The sequence below is a fragment of the Malaclemys terrapin genome, chromosome 3, assembly GCF_027887155.1.
Source record: "Malaclemys terrapin pileata isolate rMalTer1 chromosome 3, rMalTer1.hap1, whole genome shotgun sequence".
Lineage (NCBI taxonomy): Eukaryota > Metazoa > Chordata > Testudines > Emydidae > Malaclemys > Malaclemys terrapin.
Window position 1 is genome coordinate 95,189,710 of NC_071507.1, and position 13,207 is coordinate 95,202,916.

General features: G+C 39.5%; 1 protein-coding gene across 1 annotated transcript in view; it reads left to right on the forward strand.

Annotated features, from left to right (window-relative positions):
* Positions 1-13,207, forward strand: part of LOC128833815 (nesprin-1-like) — an 87,096-nt gene that overhangs the window by 45,672 nt on the left and 28,217 nt on the right. Inside the window, exons 14-18 of the mRNA XM_054021968.1 lie at positions 3,900-4,064; positions 6,240-6,392; positions 6,854-6,997; positions 8,809-8,982; positions 10,681-10,839. Coding sequence (XP_053877943.1) covers positions 3,900-4,064; positions 6,240-6,392; positions 6,854-6,997; positions 8,809-8,982; positions 10,681-10,839 — 795 coding nt within the window. The remainder of the gene's footprint in view (positions 1-3,899; positions 4,065-6,239; positions 6,393-6,853; positions 6,998-8,808; positions 8,983-10,680; positions 10,840-13,207) is intronic.

Sequence of the window (13,207 nt, forward strand, 5' to 3'; positions counted from 1 at the left end):
TTTAAAAACTATTTTAGAAATGATTTAAATAGTTCTAAAAGTTGTTCCCACTATTGTGAGCATTTATATATTTCACCATAAGGCCATCTGCCTTGGTATCATGAGTTGTGCTCTGACCTCAGAGGGGGTGAAAAATTATGACAAATACATTTTAGAAACGTCTTTAAATGACCTAAAATAGTTTTTCACACATATCAATGATAACACTACAATTTTAATGGCACAATTTTAATATCTATTATCTTTGGGGCTACCAATAATAAATATCTCCCATTTAAAAAATATCGGACTTTAATCCTGACACTAGCTAAGGACAGAATATTGCACATTGTGGGCCACAAGCCAATTTAATTTTTTTTTTAGAAATTCAGTACTTTGAGTTGGGGGGAATGAAAGGAGTGTTTCTTATGTTTAAACAAAATTTGTGGCTGTAAAAGTTGTCTCAGTGGTTTGGCATCTTATAAATTGTCCTGTCAATGGTAGACTAATGGGCAAGTGAGATGGTCATACACATGATAAATGCACATGGGTGTCAGTGGTTTATACATGTGGTTTATGTTTGTGTGTATATATTGTTTAAAATTAAATATTGATATATTCTTTGTATATGAACATTTAAGTCAACATCTGTGTGTCGAGTCTGTTCTACAGTTTCACCTTAAAGCAGATTATGAACATGTGTGTATAGTGCCGCATGCGCTACTGATATCCATGTGATGAATTGTGTTCATTATGCAACTTTGACCATCCCATCTGCACTCTGTTCACTCCACTAATCTGTCTTCACTGGGACTCTTTGACTGCTAGGGTTGGTCATATTCCTGGAGTTTTCATCACATGATATAATATTTAATTAAGGATTAATCTTTAATTTCTGGAGACTCCAGGGCAATTCTGGAGGGTTGGCAATCCTATTCCAAATCTCTCAGCAGCTTCAAATAGCCAGTTTAAATAAGTAAGTAAGTAAATAAATAAATAAATAAATACATACAGCACTCTGACACAGGAATATTACTCCCTTTCCCCCAGAATGTGCAATTTCTCCCTCATATTACACTGGCTCAAGAATCAGAATTGTTCCCAATTATGAGAAGGTAACAGAATTTGCTTCTGGTCCTAGGTGTTTTCAAGATGCTGTACTAGACCTTAAGAGAGTGACATCATCATGTATGGCAAATCTATTTTAGGTCATTTGAGAGGCTTTTATAATTTATCAGTTATAACTTTCACTCTCACTGGGGTTTGTACAGTTCAACTAATGTTAACAAAGGCATTCTGGCTTCTAGATGGATAGAGGTAATTAAATAGCATCAGTAACATAAAGTAAAACTTACTGAAATATTTCCAAAATATTTGTTCTGTAATTTATGTGTCACATATAAAATCCCCGATGCTGTGGCATGATATTGTGGCACTCACATGGAATGACCTACATAACTCACTCTTAAGTTCATCACTCATGAGAATTATGGTGCATCCCAAATGTAGGCCATAAAATCTTCATACCACACCATAATGCGTTCACTCTCTTTTATCTCCCTGTCTGATTACAAGTTCTATGTAATTTCTGTGTTTGCAATGCTAAAATGTAAGGGTCTTTCCTGTTTTCCATTGGTTACCCCAGTTTAAGGGATTCTACCATGAACTCATTAACCTAAATAATTTTGAAACTTGCCAGAAGTGACCATCCTTGACTCTCATATTTCTCATACAAATAATTGAAATACAACAGAACAAATTCATCACTGAACAAATCGATTTTTTTTGGTAACTCCATCAACTACCAGGAACTTTAACTAAATATAAATTTGGCCCAGTAATTTCAAAGTTGCACAAGGATGCTATTTACTGGGAAATATCTGTGATGCCCCTGCACCATGCTGTCAGGAGGAGCAGGGTTTGTCACCTGCTGAGACCTGCCTTCCAACTTAGTGGATTCCTGAGGATCTGAAGATAGCCTCAGCCATTCACAGAGAAACCCCACACCCTTTCAACCCCAGCAGTCCCTCTCAGATCCCTCCCAGCACAGCTCCATTGGAGCCATGCTCCCAGGGCCTCTGACCTGGCAGTTTCATTCAAGGCCCCAATAGGGATTGTGGGGGGAATCTGAAAATAGTATAGCGTGGGACGGTTTTCATTTTTTTAAGTCTTCCTTTGGGTCAGGGACAATATGTGCCCCTCCCCCCAGCCTGCCCTGACTCTGCTTCCTCCTTCATGCTGAAGGGTCTCTGCAGAGAAACTTCTGCAGGGTCTGGGGTGGAAAACGGTGACTCAGAGGCATCCGGGCCCTGCTTCCCATTGTTGGAGAAGAGATTCCCACCTGGAATGAAGAACGTCTGCCTCTGCAGAGTAATTCATTCTCCCATCTCATTTCTTCTTTGACCTCTTTGCTAAGTCTGCCAACAAGAGAACTGGTCAGTGCCTGTTCTGATGGGGTTATTTTGTTGTGAACAATAGGAACAGGACTGCTGTTTTTGTTTTCCTTCTAGCATACCTGGCATGTGTACAGCAGTTTAAAAAAACAACAAGGAAATGTTTATATAATATATCTGGGATGCTGTTGGTATTTCCTGACAAATCAATATTGTTATCTTGGGCACCCGGGGAAAGCAATACTATTCTTAAACTCAAAGAAGATGGAAGATGACACCCAGTCTACTCAGAGAAGATGAAGCTTATTCACTAATATGTCTATGTACATAGTACAAGTGCTCTTTACTCATGTCTTCTTTAGGGATTTAAATAACATTGTGTTCAATTATCTGTCCAGCACATTTAAGCAATATACCTTCATTTGACATTTTCTTTGTAGCTATATGGGAGGTGTTTTAAATGTGGATAAGTTATGACATCTGCATCAATTATTGTGTTGTCACAAGACTTTCTGAAACCTTGAGATTGCGCTTTTTGGTACAGCCATGAGCAAGAGGGAATGTGTAAACGGCACCATGCCTGGAGCAGTGCTGGGAAGAATTGTACTTCAGACAGCCATTTGAAGCACAGTTCCTCCCTGGTTCCCCCTTGCTCCTGGGGCAGAATAAAGAGGAAGGTGGGGAATCATTTGTTGGGGACCTCTCACAGCAGAAAATTAACACAAACACATACATGCTCTCTCTCTCTCTCTCTTTCACACACACACACACACACACACACACACACACACACACACACACACACACACACCTCTCTCTCTCTCTCTCTCACACATACACACCTCCCCTCCCCTCCACCCCAGCTCAGCTGTGCAGCCTAGAATACTGGAGTGGGACAGAACCAAGGCTCCATCCAGTCTCTTCTCCCTCCTCACTCACCCGCTCTGAGGTGAGAGTAAGCAGCCATGAAGCACTTGTTTTCCCCTCTGCTCTGAGGCCCACAATTACCTGCCCTGGGTTTACAAGGGGGATTCTTACTACTGTGCTGGCAGGAAGTCCAAGTTGCAATTCAGCCCATAGTGAATTAGTAGTTCATTGGCTTCAGATGAACAAAAGTAATCCTCAAGTGTGTATAAATTAAACAGAAATTAGATGAAGCAGTGACAATATTATAAATTAAGACTCAAATCCTTTTATCTTACTCAGGAGAGTAGTCCCATTGACCTCAGTAGTGCTACCTACTTGATTAAATTGAGAAGGCACTGATTGTTTATATCTATATTATAGATATACAATATAGAGTCCCCTCCATTAACACAGCAGGTTATCTTGATAGCTCTATTTTAAAATATTAGTTTGGAATATAAGAATTTACCAGAGTACCCAATGTTGGATGCTTCAGAGGATAATGTGCCTTGTAGGGAAAAGGTTTATCCATGTTCTTAGTTGGTGATTAGGTTTATATTTTATTGTGTAACATACTGACTTTTGCAAAATGTTTAGCAATGTTGCTTATATTGTGTTTAGGATTTTTTCCGACATTTACCTCATTGGATCCAGCAGCACACAGCCATGAATGATGCTGGTAACTTTCTTATTGAAACTTGTGATGAGACTATTTCCAGAGATCTTAAACAACAGCTGCTGCTACTAAATGGAAGATGGAGAGAGTTGTTTATGAAAGTTAAGCAAGTATGTGTTGTTATGGTTATATTTAAATAATTATTTTACCATTGCAGTGCAGCAAGGCTGCCTAAGGTTTGCACCACTAAAGCCTGCACGGACAATTTACCAGGAGCCCAAGGGCCATGTCTAATGTAAATGTATATAATATGTAAATTGTAAATCAATATATGCCACCAGAATAGTTGGTTGCATTTGTTCCTTTTTAAAAAGATGGATAGAGATGGTTTGTTCAAGTTCATCAGCAAACATACTTTGTAGCTTATCTCCATAATATTTGACCTTGACTTTTTAAAAAAATGCACATTCTCTATAGTTGAGAAATTAAAATCATTTTCAAAAAAATAGCCATTGTTTATGTAGAATCTATAGAGCCAAATTTAGCCCTAGTGTAAGTGGATTCATCTAATGCTTTTTAATGGGAGTTGCACCTACTTATCATAGGGCTAAAGCCAGTCAGCAGTAGAGGCAGCACACATTAATCAACCAATCCCATTCCCAAAGCTATTCTGACATCATTGTTGTCTTGTGCTCTACAAGGCACAGAGAACAAAAAACTTCGCTTCAGGAAAGAGACTCACCTGGTTGGAAAAGAAATGTTATTTTAAGAAGTTATTCGAAATGGCGTGAGGGAAGATGAGAGATATAACTTGTACCAAAGTATTTGACAGCTTTATATACACATTTAAAAATAGCTGCATTGAAGTAATCATATGGCTAATTAATTTTTTTTATTTAATTACTTTTGACTACTCACCTGAGGCCAAATCCTGTTCTTCTTACTCTCATGAGTATTCCCATTGCTGTCAATATATCACATAAGTAAAGCGGTCATCGTTTGGATCTTATTTTTTTAAACCTTTCAAACTGTTACTTGTAGCATAGTCACAGCTTTATTATTTACTAGTGATGGGCAGAGTAGTTTACTTTGCAAACACTAATACCCAGAGTTTGAATGCTCCCCTGCACATTTTGAGAATTCCCCATCCCTCTCCATGACCTTCTAACAATTCTCCAAAAAAAGAAGAACAGGAGTACTTGTGGCACCTTAGAGACTAACAAATTTATTAGAGCATAAGCTTTCATGGACTACAGCCCACTTCTTCGGATGCATATAGAAGAAGTGGGCTGTAGTCCACGAAAGCTTATGCTCTAATACATTTGTTAGTCTCTAAGGTGCCACAAGTACTCCTGTTCTTCTTTTTGCGGATACAGACTAACACGGCTGCTACTCTGAAACCTAACAATTCTCCCACTCAGTTCTTTCCAGTATATTTTGTGCCATCCAACAGTTCCTCAGTTCTTCCTTCACCCCAGCACTCAACTAATTCCCTGACTTCTCTCTCTCTCCTCAGTCCGCCCAGCCTCCCCCAATTTTGTTTGGCTGCCTCTCTCCCTGCTGAGCTGCAGATGCTGATGCATTTATATTTCCTGATGTTAATAGCTTCACAGTCAAATGCTGTCAACAATGCAGAGAATGTGAATGGACTGGCACCAGGACCTTAGTGGAGAGGCTGCCATATTTGCTGTATCATTAAAATCAGATCCCCAAAGACACTGTTAGAGGGTTGCAGTGACTGAGAATACTAGGAGACTATTTGCATTTTACCCACTGAACTGATAAACTAGCAAATCACAGTTTGAGAGAACCTAGATGCTCAGGTGGGATGTGTCCCGGTCTAGGGCCAAAACCGAGTAAAGAGTAAAATATGAAGCCTCAAAAGGAAGGCTACTGGTAGGTCAGGAGTAGTGAGTTGGGGAGTTAGGTCCACTTCAGAAACTGGAGAGAGAAAGGAGTTCTCAAAGTGATCCAAATTTTAAAATATGTTTGGGTTTTCTTTCATGGATGGAATTGAAGTGAGGGCCTTTTGGGGGATTGGAAACAAGGTTTCCCATTTCTAAAAAGAACTATGTGCTTCATTAATCAATACTAAAATTTAAAAAAACAACCAACCAATGACTTGCTGGATCCTTAGCGTAAAAGATCACTAGCAAATCACACTGAATAAAAAGAAAAGAAAAATTAAACAGTTAAACCCAAGAACCTATTAGTTTCCTTATAGATTCATAGATTCTAGGACTGGAAGGGACCTTCAGAGGTCAACGAGTCCAGTCCCCTGCCCTCATGACAGCAACATTGCATATTTTGACATGTTCTCTGTTTTTATTTTCCATTTTTCATAGTATGCTCGGGCAGATGAATTTGACAGAATGAGGAAGGAATACTTGGATGGTGTTGCCACGTTGTCTACCTTTGCTGATGGCACTAATGGAAAAATTTCTGTGCCTGTAGAAGTGTCCTTTCTAAATGTCAAGATGTTTGTCCAAGATTTGGAGGTGAGTTTCTTCCTTCTGTCTGTCTGTCTCTCTTTTTCTCTTTTTTCTTCCCAGAAGAGAGAATTATTTAACTATTTAATTTTATGAAAGGATCAGAAGGTTATTTATTTACATAGCCATTATCAGCATTTTTATACTACAATGGTGCATTTTGTGTTTTAGGTAATCTAAAAGATTGCATTCTATGAGTGACATTTCAGGAACACATTTCTAATGCAACAAGCAGGGGTGTCACTAGATTTTCGTCTGAATGCTGAACTTTAATACAGAGCTTTGCAGATGAACTCCTCCACTTAGTATATATCAATTACATTCTGGACCTGGTCCAACACTCGTTGAAGTCAATGGAAAAAATCCCATTGATGTCAATGGGAGTTGAATCTATTGCCTACAGCTGTTGTGAGAACAAGCTAATGTGCCACATGAATTCATAACAGTACCTGTTAAAATATTTGTTGCAGGATATTAAACAGAAGGTGCCTGTGATGGAAGCTCAGTACAAGATAATTACAAGGACAGCACAGCTTGTTACAAAGGAAATTCCCCAAGAAGAAGTCAATGAAATGCTTGCAACTATGACAGGGATCAAAGCACAGATAAGCAAGGTCCTGGAATATCTTTTCTGCTGTGCAGTTTGTTTACTGTTGGACTAGTAATTAAAGATGAGCCCAAACAGGCATTTAGCCAAGTGTCACACCAACCCCAAGCTCAGGGGACTCAATAAAATGGGACCCATATCTGAACCAGGCCTTGTGTTGGTTGCTTATGATTTGTTTCACACAATGAGTTTGTATAAAGCCAAACCTACACTCTGGTTTTGACCCCTCTTTATTTCCAATGGACATGAGCTAAAACCTAAACTATTTATGTTAAACATCTCTTCTCCCCTTCCAGACCTTAGGGGGTTAGATAAAATCGGGTTTGTTTGTTTTGGGTATAACTGAAGTATTAGAGCTAATGCATAAACTTGGAAAAAATCATTGAAGTTATATATATTATAATGTTTCAGGTGTATGGATTTAGACTGAGTGCTAGCTCCCATACCAGGATGTCAGTACATATATACAATAGACCAGTGCACACTTTTCATATGCAAGTTCCTCTCCACACCAAATGCTCTGCATTAGTCAGACCTGTCCTTACAGTCAGAGAGTGTTGTATGCAGCTTTTTTCTGAAGTCATTAACACTCCTCCTGAGTTGAATAGATGGTTTTATTATATATGAGATACTCTTTCTTACCCTTCAGAGGGGTAGCCTTGTTAGTCTGAATCTGTAAAAAGCAACAGAGGGTCCTGTGGCATCTTTAAGACTAACAGAAGTATTGGGAGCATAAGCTTTTGTGGGTAAGAACCTCACTTCTTCAGATGCAAGACTAACAGAAGTATTGGGAGCATAAGCTTTCGTGGGTAAGAACCTCACTTCTTCAGATGCAAGACTTGCATCTGAAGAAGTGAGGTTCTTACCCACGAAAGCTTATGCTCCCAATACTTCTGTTAGTCTTAAAGGTGCCACAGGACCCTCTGTTGTTTCTTACCTTATCATCTCTTGGAGCTTAAGCCTGAGCATGGAACCTCAGCTTGTGTCACTACCATTGCACTACTTCTAAACTGACAGGCTGTCCCCAAAAACACACCCACACTTCTATTGTGAAAGGGTGAGTGTTTTTGTCCAACTCAAAAGAGAGCCCCACCCTGATTGCTCTATTGTTGGGAAATACAGAGAAATATATAGGTGTAAAAATCCAAACAAAACACGCACACCCCAACAGCAACAACCCTTTGTCAACATTGTCTTCTTAACCAATACAATAGTTCAAACTCACCTCAATAAAGGGGATGGAGTAGTGAAAGACAGAAGCTGAGTGGGAAGTAGTGATGGAGAACTGAAGAGGTACAGTGGGGAGAGATAGATGATCTTGCAAATCATATATATGCAACACTCCTGTGTAAGGGATGCAGGATTGGGCCAGAGACAATGTAGAGAAAGAGAATCAAAAGAAATGGAAAAAGGAATGGGTATGTAGAAAAATTAAGAATGGAAGGATGGGATGGAAGAGAGAAGGAGGGAGTTGGAAGGGGAGGAAGAGAAATGCAGGAGAGAGACCATGAGGTAGAAGATAGCAAATAATGAACGGAGAATAAAAGATCTCCCACACAAAAGTTCAAATGCTATTCAGTGCATAGATGTTAAAATAACTATGGGTAGAATATAGTAGCAAGAAGATATTACCAGATCCTGAAGTACTTGATATTAATGGTAATTTTTGCTTGAATAAGAACTAAAGATCAGGTCCATTTACCTTTAAAAGAGGGAGGGGGCTTATGTAAAGCAGTGTACATGGAAAGGTTATTTATTGTTTATTGCATTTCAGTAACTTTCTGTTGTAATGAGATTTTTTCTTTATGTTGCCAAAAGACTAAGGAGCGTTGTCCTGTCCTGCTCTATGAAGCTCAGCAGCTGCTGTCTCCTCTGGAAGAATTAGAAAAGCAAATTACATATTTTTATGAGTCTCTTGAGAAAGTCAATGAAATAATTTCTGCCCTAGATCCTGAAGTGCAACCTGCAGCTGTTTTTAAACAAAACCACCAGGTAAGTTTAAAAAAAACCCACCCAAAACCCTATCTGGAAAATATAAGAGACTCCCTGTAAGCATTTATGCAACACATTAGATTGTTAGGACTCTGGATTGCAGCAGCAAGAATTGAGGAACAATTCTTAATTGAGTGGCAATTTCTTAATCTTCATTTAATAATATTTAAACACTTTCTTTGGGCTACAGATGCCAGCTCTACAATTCACCTCTGCCCACCAACTTTCCCACAAACTCACATAAACTGAAAGTGGATTTCTCTTTATATGGGCCCTGTTTCATCTCTCACTGAAATCAGTGGGAGACTTTCTTTTGATTTCAACGGAAACTACATCAGGCCCCTATACAATTGCACACAGCATCAGTGAACACTGGGATTTCCTTGAGAATGCTTAGGAACTCCCATTGATTTTCATGGACATTGGTGGGCTTCCCATGTGTTTGACAAGAGTTTTCTTTGAAGTCATTGGGGGTGGGGAGATATAATGTAATGGAGCCTTAAATTTCCACCTGTCCTGCAGGAAGAAATGCAGGAACTCAGTGTTAGACAATGGAAGGACATATTGGATCCAGAAGAAAATGTCTTGCATCTGTAATGTAAGGCTGGAATGTTAAAGGGCTGTTTAGAATCAAGTACAAGGAGATAATATTGTTAGCAAAATAATGGACTTAGTGCAGTATATGAAAGAACAATTAGAAATTATTTTATAATTGCAATGACTATGGAGATGTGAGCCACACTTCAGTCAGGGAGGGCCTGTGCTCCACTAGTGACTTGAAGCTACGTCTTTGTTTTTGGAAGAAAAATAATATTGGGCTGCTGAGCTTGACTGTGCATGTGAGCCAGTCCAGCCTTGATCTAAACTCCCTCACTGTCCTGAACAAATCCTGTCCTGTCTGAGCATAGACACCAAATGAAACAGGTGTCAGAGCTGCAGAATGAGGAGAGTGCATTATCATGGAGTCTCCAGCTTTTAGATTACCATAGCCCAGACTTCGTAATTTAAGTAAATGGCTTATTTCTTCTAAAAGGATTTACCAACCATGGAACTGAGATCCATGGCAGTCTGCCAGATTATACAGAGGCTGCTGATTTCTGCTGAGTAGATCATGGAATAGATAGTTCATTAAATAGTAAAGGGACACACTGTGCTTTCCTCTCATGAGAATTAATGAAATTTTTCTTCTTATTTGTGTAGTTGTAGTTACTGATTCTCTTGTCTAATGATTTGTTGTGGTCATTTAAATTCCAATAACGGGACTGATAGACGGCAAGGACCATATGTGTAAGCATTTTAGCAAGCTACGGAGAGTTGTCACTCTTTTATCTACTCACTGAATAAATGAAGGCATCTGTTTTGCAATCGATACTGTGGGTACAGATATTAATAATACCCAAATCAAGAGTAAATGACAGAATCACACAGCCAGAAAAGACCTTGGCATTTTGTGAAACTACCCGGATGGATCCTGTCCTGAAAGCTGTATGATTGAATCCCTGTGGATGGGGCTGAGACCCCTGGAAAAAGTTTGCAGGATCTATATTATTCTCTCTCTAATGTCTTGTTTAAATTGTTCTTAATGGAGCCTGACCACTTCCATTTTCTTATTGCCACAAATGGCCCCTCTAGGTTTTTTTCTTGAACTTTTCCTTCCTTTGTTTCTGGCCAGAACAGAATTGTGTTTCTTTCTTTCAGGATTTGGTAGCATACCAAGAAAACTGCAAGAAAGCTCTGTCCCTGATTGAGAGAAACAGTCAGGGCATTCTGAAGTTTGTGGCTTCGAGTAAGGTGTTACAACATTTCAATCCATTGATGCTTCAGAAGAAGGTCACAGAGATCCAGGTTGCTTTTCAGGTAGTTTTGTTGCTTCTTAGTATATTTTTGAGAATTTCTTAGAGTATGTCTACACAGCAAAGAAAAACCTGCGGCTGGACTGTGCCAGCTGACTCAGACTCCTGGAGCTCGGGCTGCAGGGGTGTTTCATTGCTTTGTAGACTTCTGGGCTCGGGCTGGAACCCGAGCTCTGGAACCCTCCAACCTCACAGGGTCCTAGAGCCCAGGCTCCAGCCCGAGCCCCGACATCTACATAGCAGTGAAACAACATTGCAGCCTGAGCTCTGCGAGCCTGAGTCTGCTGACATGGGCCAGCCACAGGGGTCTAGTTGCTGTGTATACATACATACCCTTAGTATGCACTTGTTACTGTGTTCTCTTCGCTTTCTATCAGTCTTCAGCTGTTGCCACAGGGAGCACAAAGAAGTTTCCTTTGTTTTTCTCTTCTCCTGACACCCACATACTCTTTAAACCAAACACGGAGCTTATCTGTATTATAAAACTTGCACTGATGTAACTAAATTACTTTAAAATCTAATATACTTTTAATACTTTAATACAAGATACTTATACACAGCCACAGATGCTCATTCTCATTGAAATCTTTCCCTTACTCCCATCTGTACCAACAGTGCCATGATGCAGTGGGATAATTCCCCTTTTTTAGAATTTGAAGTTGCAGTAGAAATAAAGACTAGATCAGTGGGAGGGGAGGAGATACTTCACAAAGCTCTGTGAATTGAGACTCTCAGGTTTTCACAGTGTCCTGTGCTCAGGGAGCTTGGGGTCTGCTTCTCCATGTAATGACCTAGAGGTGTCAGAAGTTCTCTGCACCCCTCTGATTACCTGAGATCAACAGAGAAATCCCACAGATTTCAGGCCATCTGTTCACGGGGTTTGAAGATCCACACATAGGGACTGCCCTTCTGTGTTACTGCCCAGACCTCTCTATCAACATGTGTTATCCCGGCTCTCATTGGCAACCATCTGTTCATGCACCCCACCCCACTCAAGGAATGGAGCATGGCGATCTTTGCAAAACTCAGTGTTGCTGGGTTTGTTTTTCCACTGGAAATAAATCACAGTTACAGTTGGTTTATATAGTACTCCACATTTAGTGCCAAAATCTGTCTCACTTACTCACTTGAAGTAGTATTTTACTCTGTCAATAGTTTCATTGATATTTTCTGGACTATTTGAGTAGTAGAGTACTTATACAACTTTAGTAAGTGTAACAAAGTCTGGCACATAATTATCCAGTATGGTTTTAGGGTCAGATTTTCCAAATGTTGGTTTCAACGACACTCCTTTTAATGTACTATTCAATATAAGGGTGGCATAATTGGACTCTTAATTACTCTATGAAATGTAGTGTCTTGAATTTTAAGCTACACTGAAATGCTGATTGTCTAAATCAGGGGTTCTTAAACTGGGGGTCGGGACTCCTCAGGGGGTTGCGAGGTTATTACATGGGGGCTTGCAAGCTGTCAGCCTCCACCCCAAACCCCACTTTGCCTCCAGCATTTATAATGGTGTTAAATATTTCAAAAAGTGTTTTTAATTTATAAGGGGAGTCACACTCAGAGGCTTACTATGTGAAAAGGGTCACCAGTACAAAAGTTTGAGAACCACTGGTCTAAATGCTATCATTGAGCGTTTCTGAACATCTGGATTCTCAGCAAAGATCTGTAGATGTCGTTTTATGACTTATCATTTTAAAAGTGTTAAAAGGCAGGTTCAGTTGATGGAGCTTGATAAGTAGCTCATGTTATACATTATTCCAATCTTATAAGAGTGAGTAGTTCGTTTTATCTCAGTTTACATTTGAAGTAGAACTCGCGCTGTCAGCCACCCGGCTGGCAAATTTGCGGTGGAGTCCTAATATTGTGGGATCTGCAATTTCTGCAATATTGCAAATTAAGTGTGGCCTTAAGTAGGAGTAAACATTTTGCAACTGATTTAATCAGACGGACTTTTTTGGACAATACAAGGCTGCTTATGCAGTACACAGGAAAGTGTTGCCCTGTATTTAATTATAAGCCGGTGATCATTTCTATATCAATAATTACCTTTCCCACCTTCCGGTTCAGTATATCGTATCCTGTCATTACAGCAAGCAGTTATGCCGTGCTTATTCTGCTGGTGAAAAATGGATTGGTAGTTATTGCCAAAGGATGGTAGTGTTCCGAAACGAAAGGCAGAAACTGAAATGGCTAAAGTCATTACAAACAAAAAATCTGCAAAAACAAAAAAATATGATGAAGCATATTTGCATTTTCGTTTCACTTCCATTGCTGTTAGCAGAGAAATCAGGCCTCAAATGTGTAGTGTGTGCAGTAACTTTAGCAAACAATAGCCTGAAGCCAACAGAATTAAGATGCCATTTAGA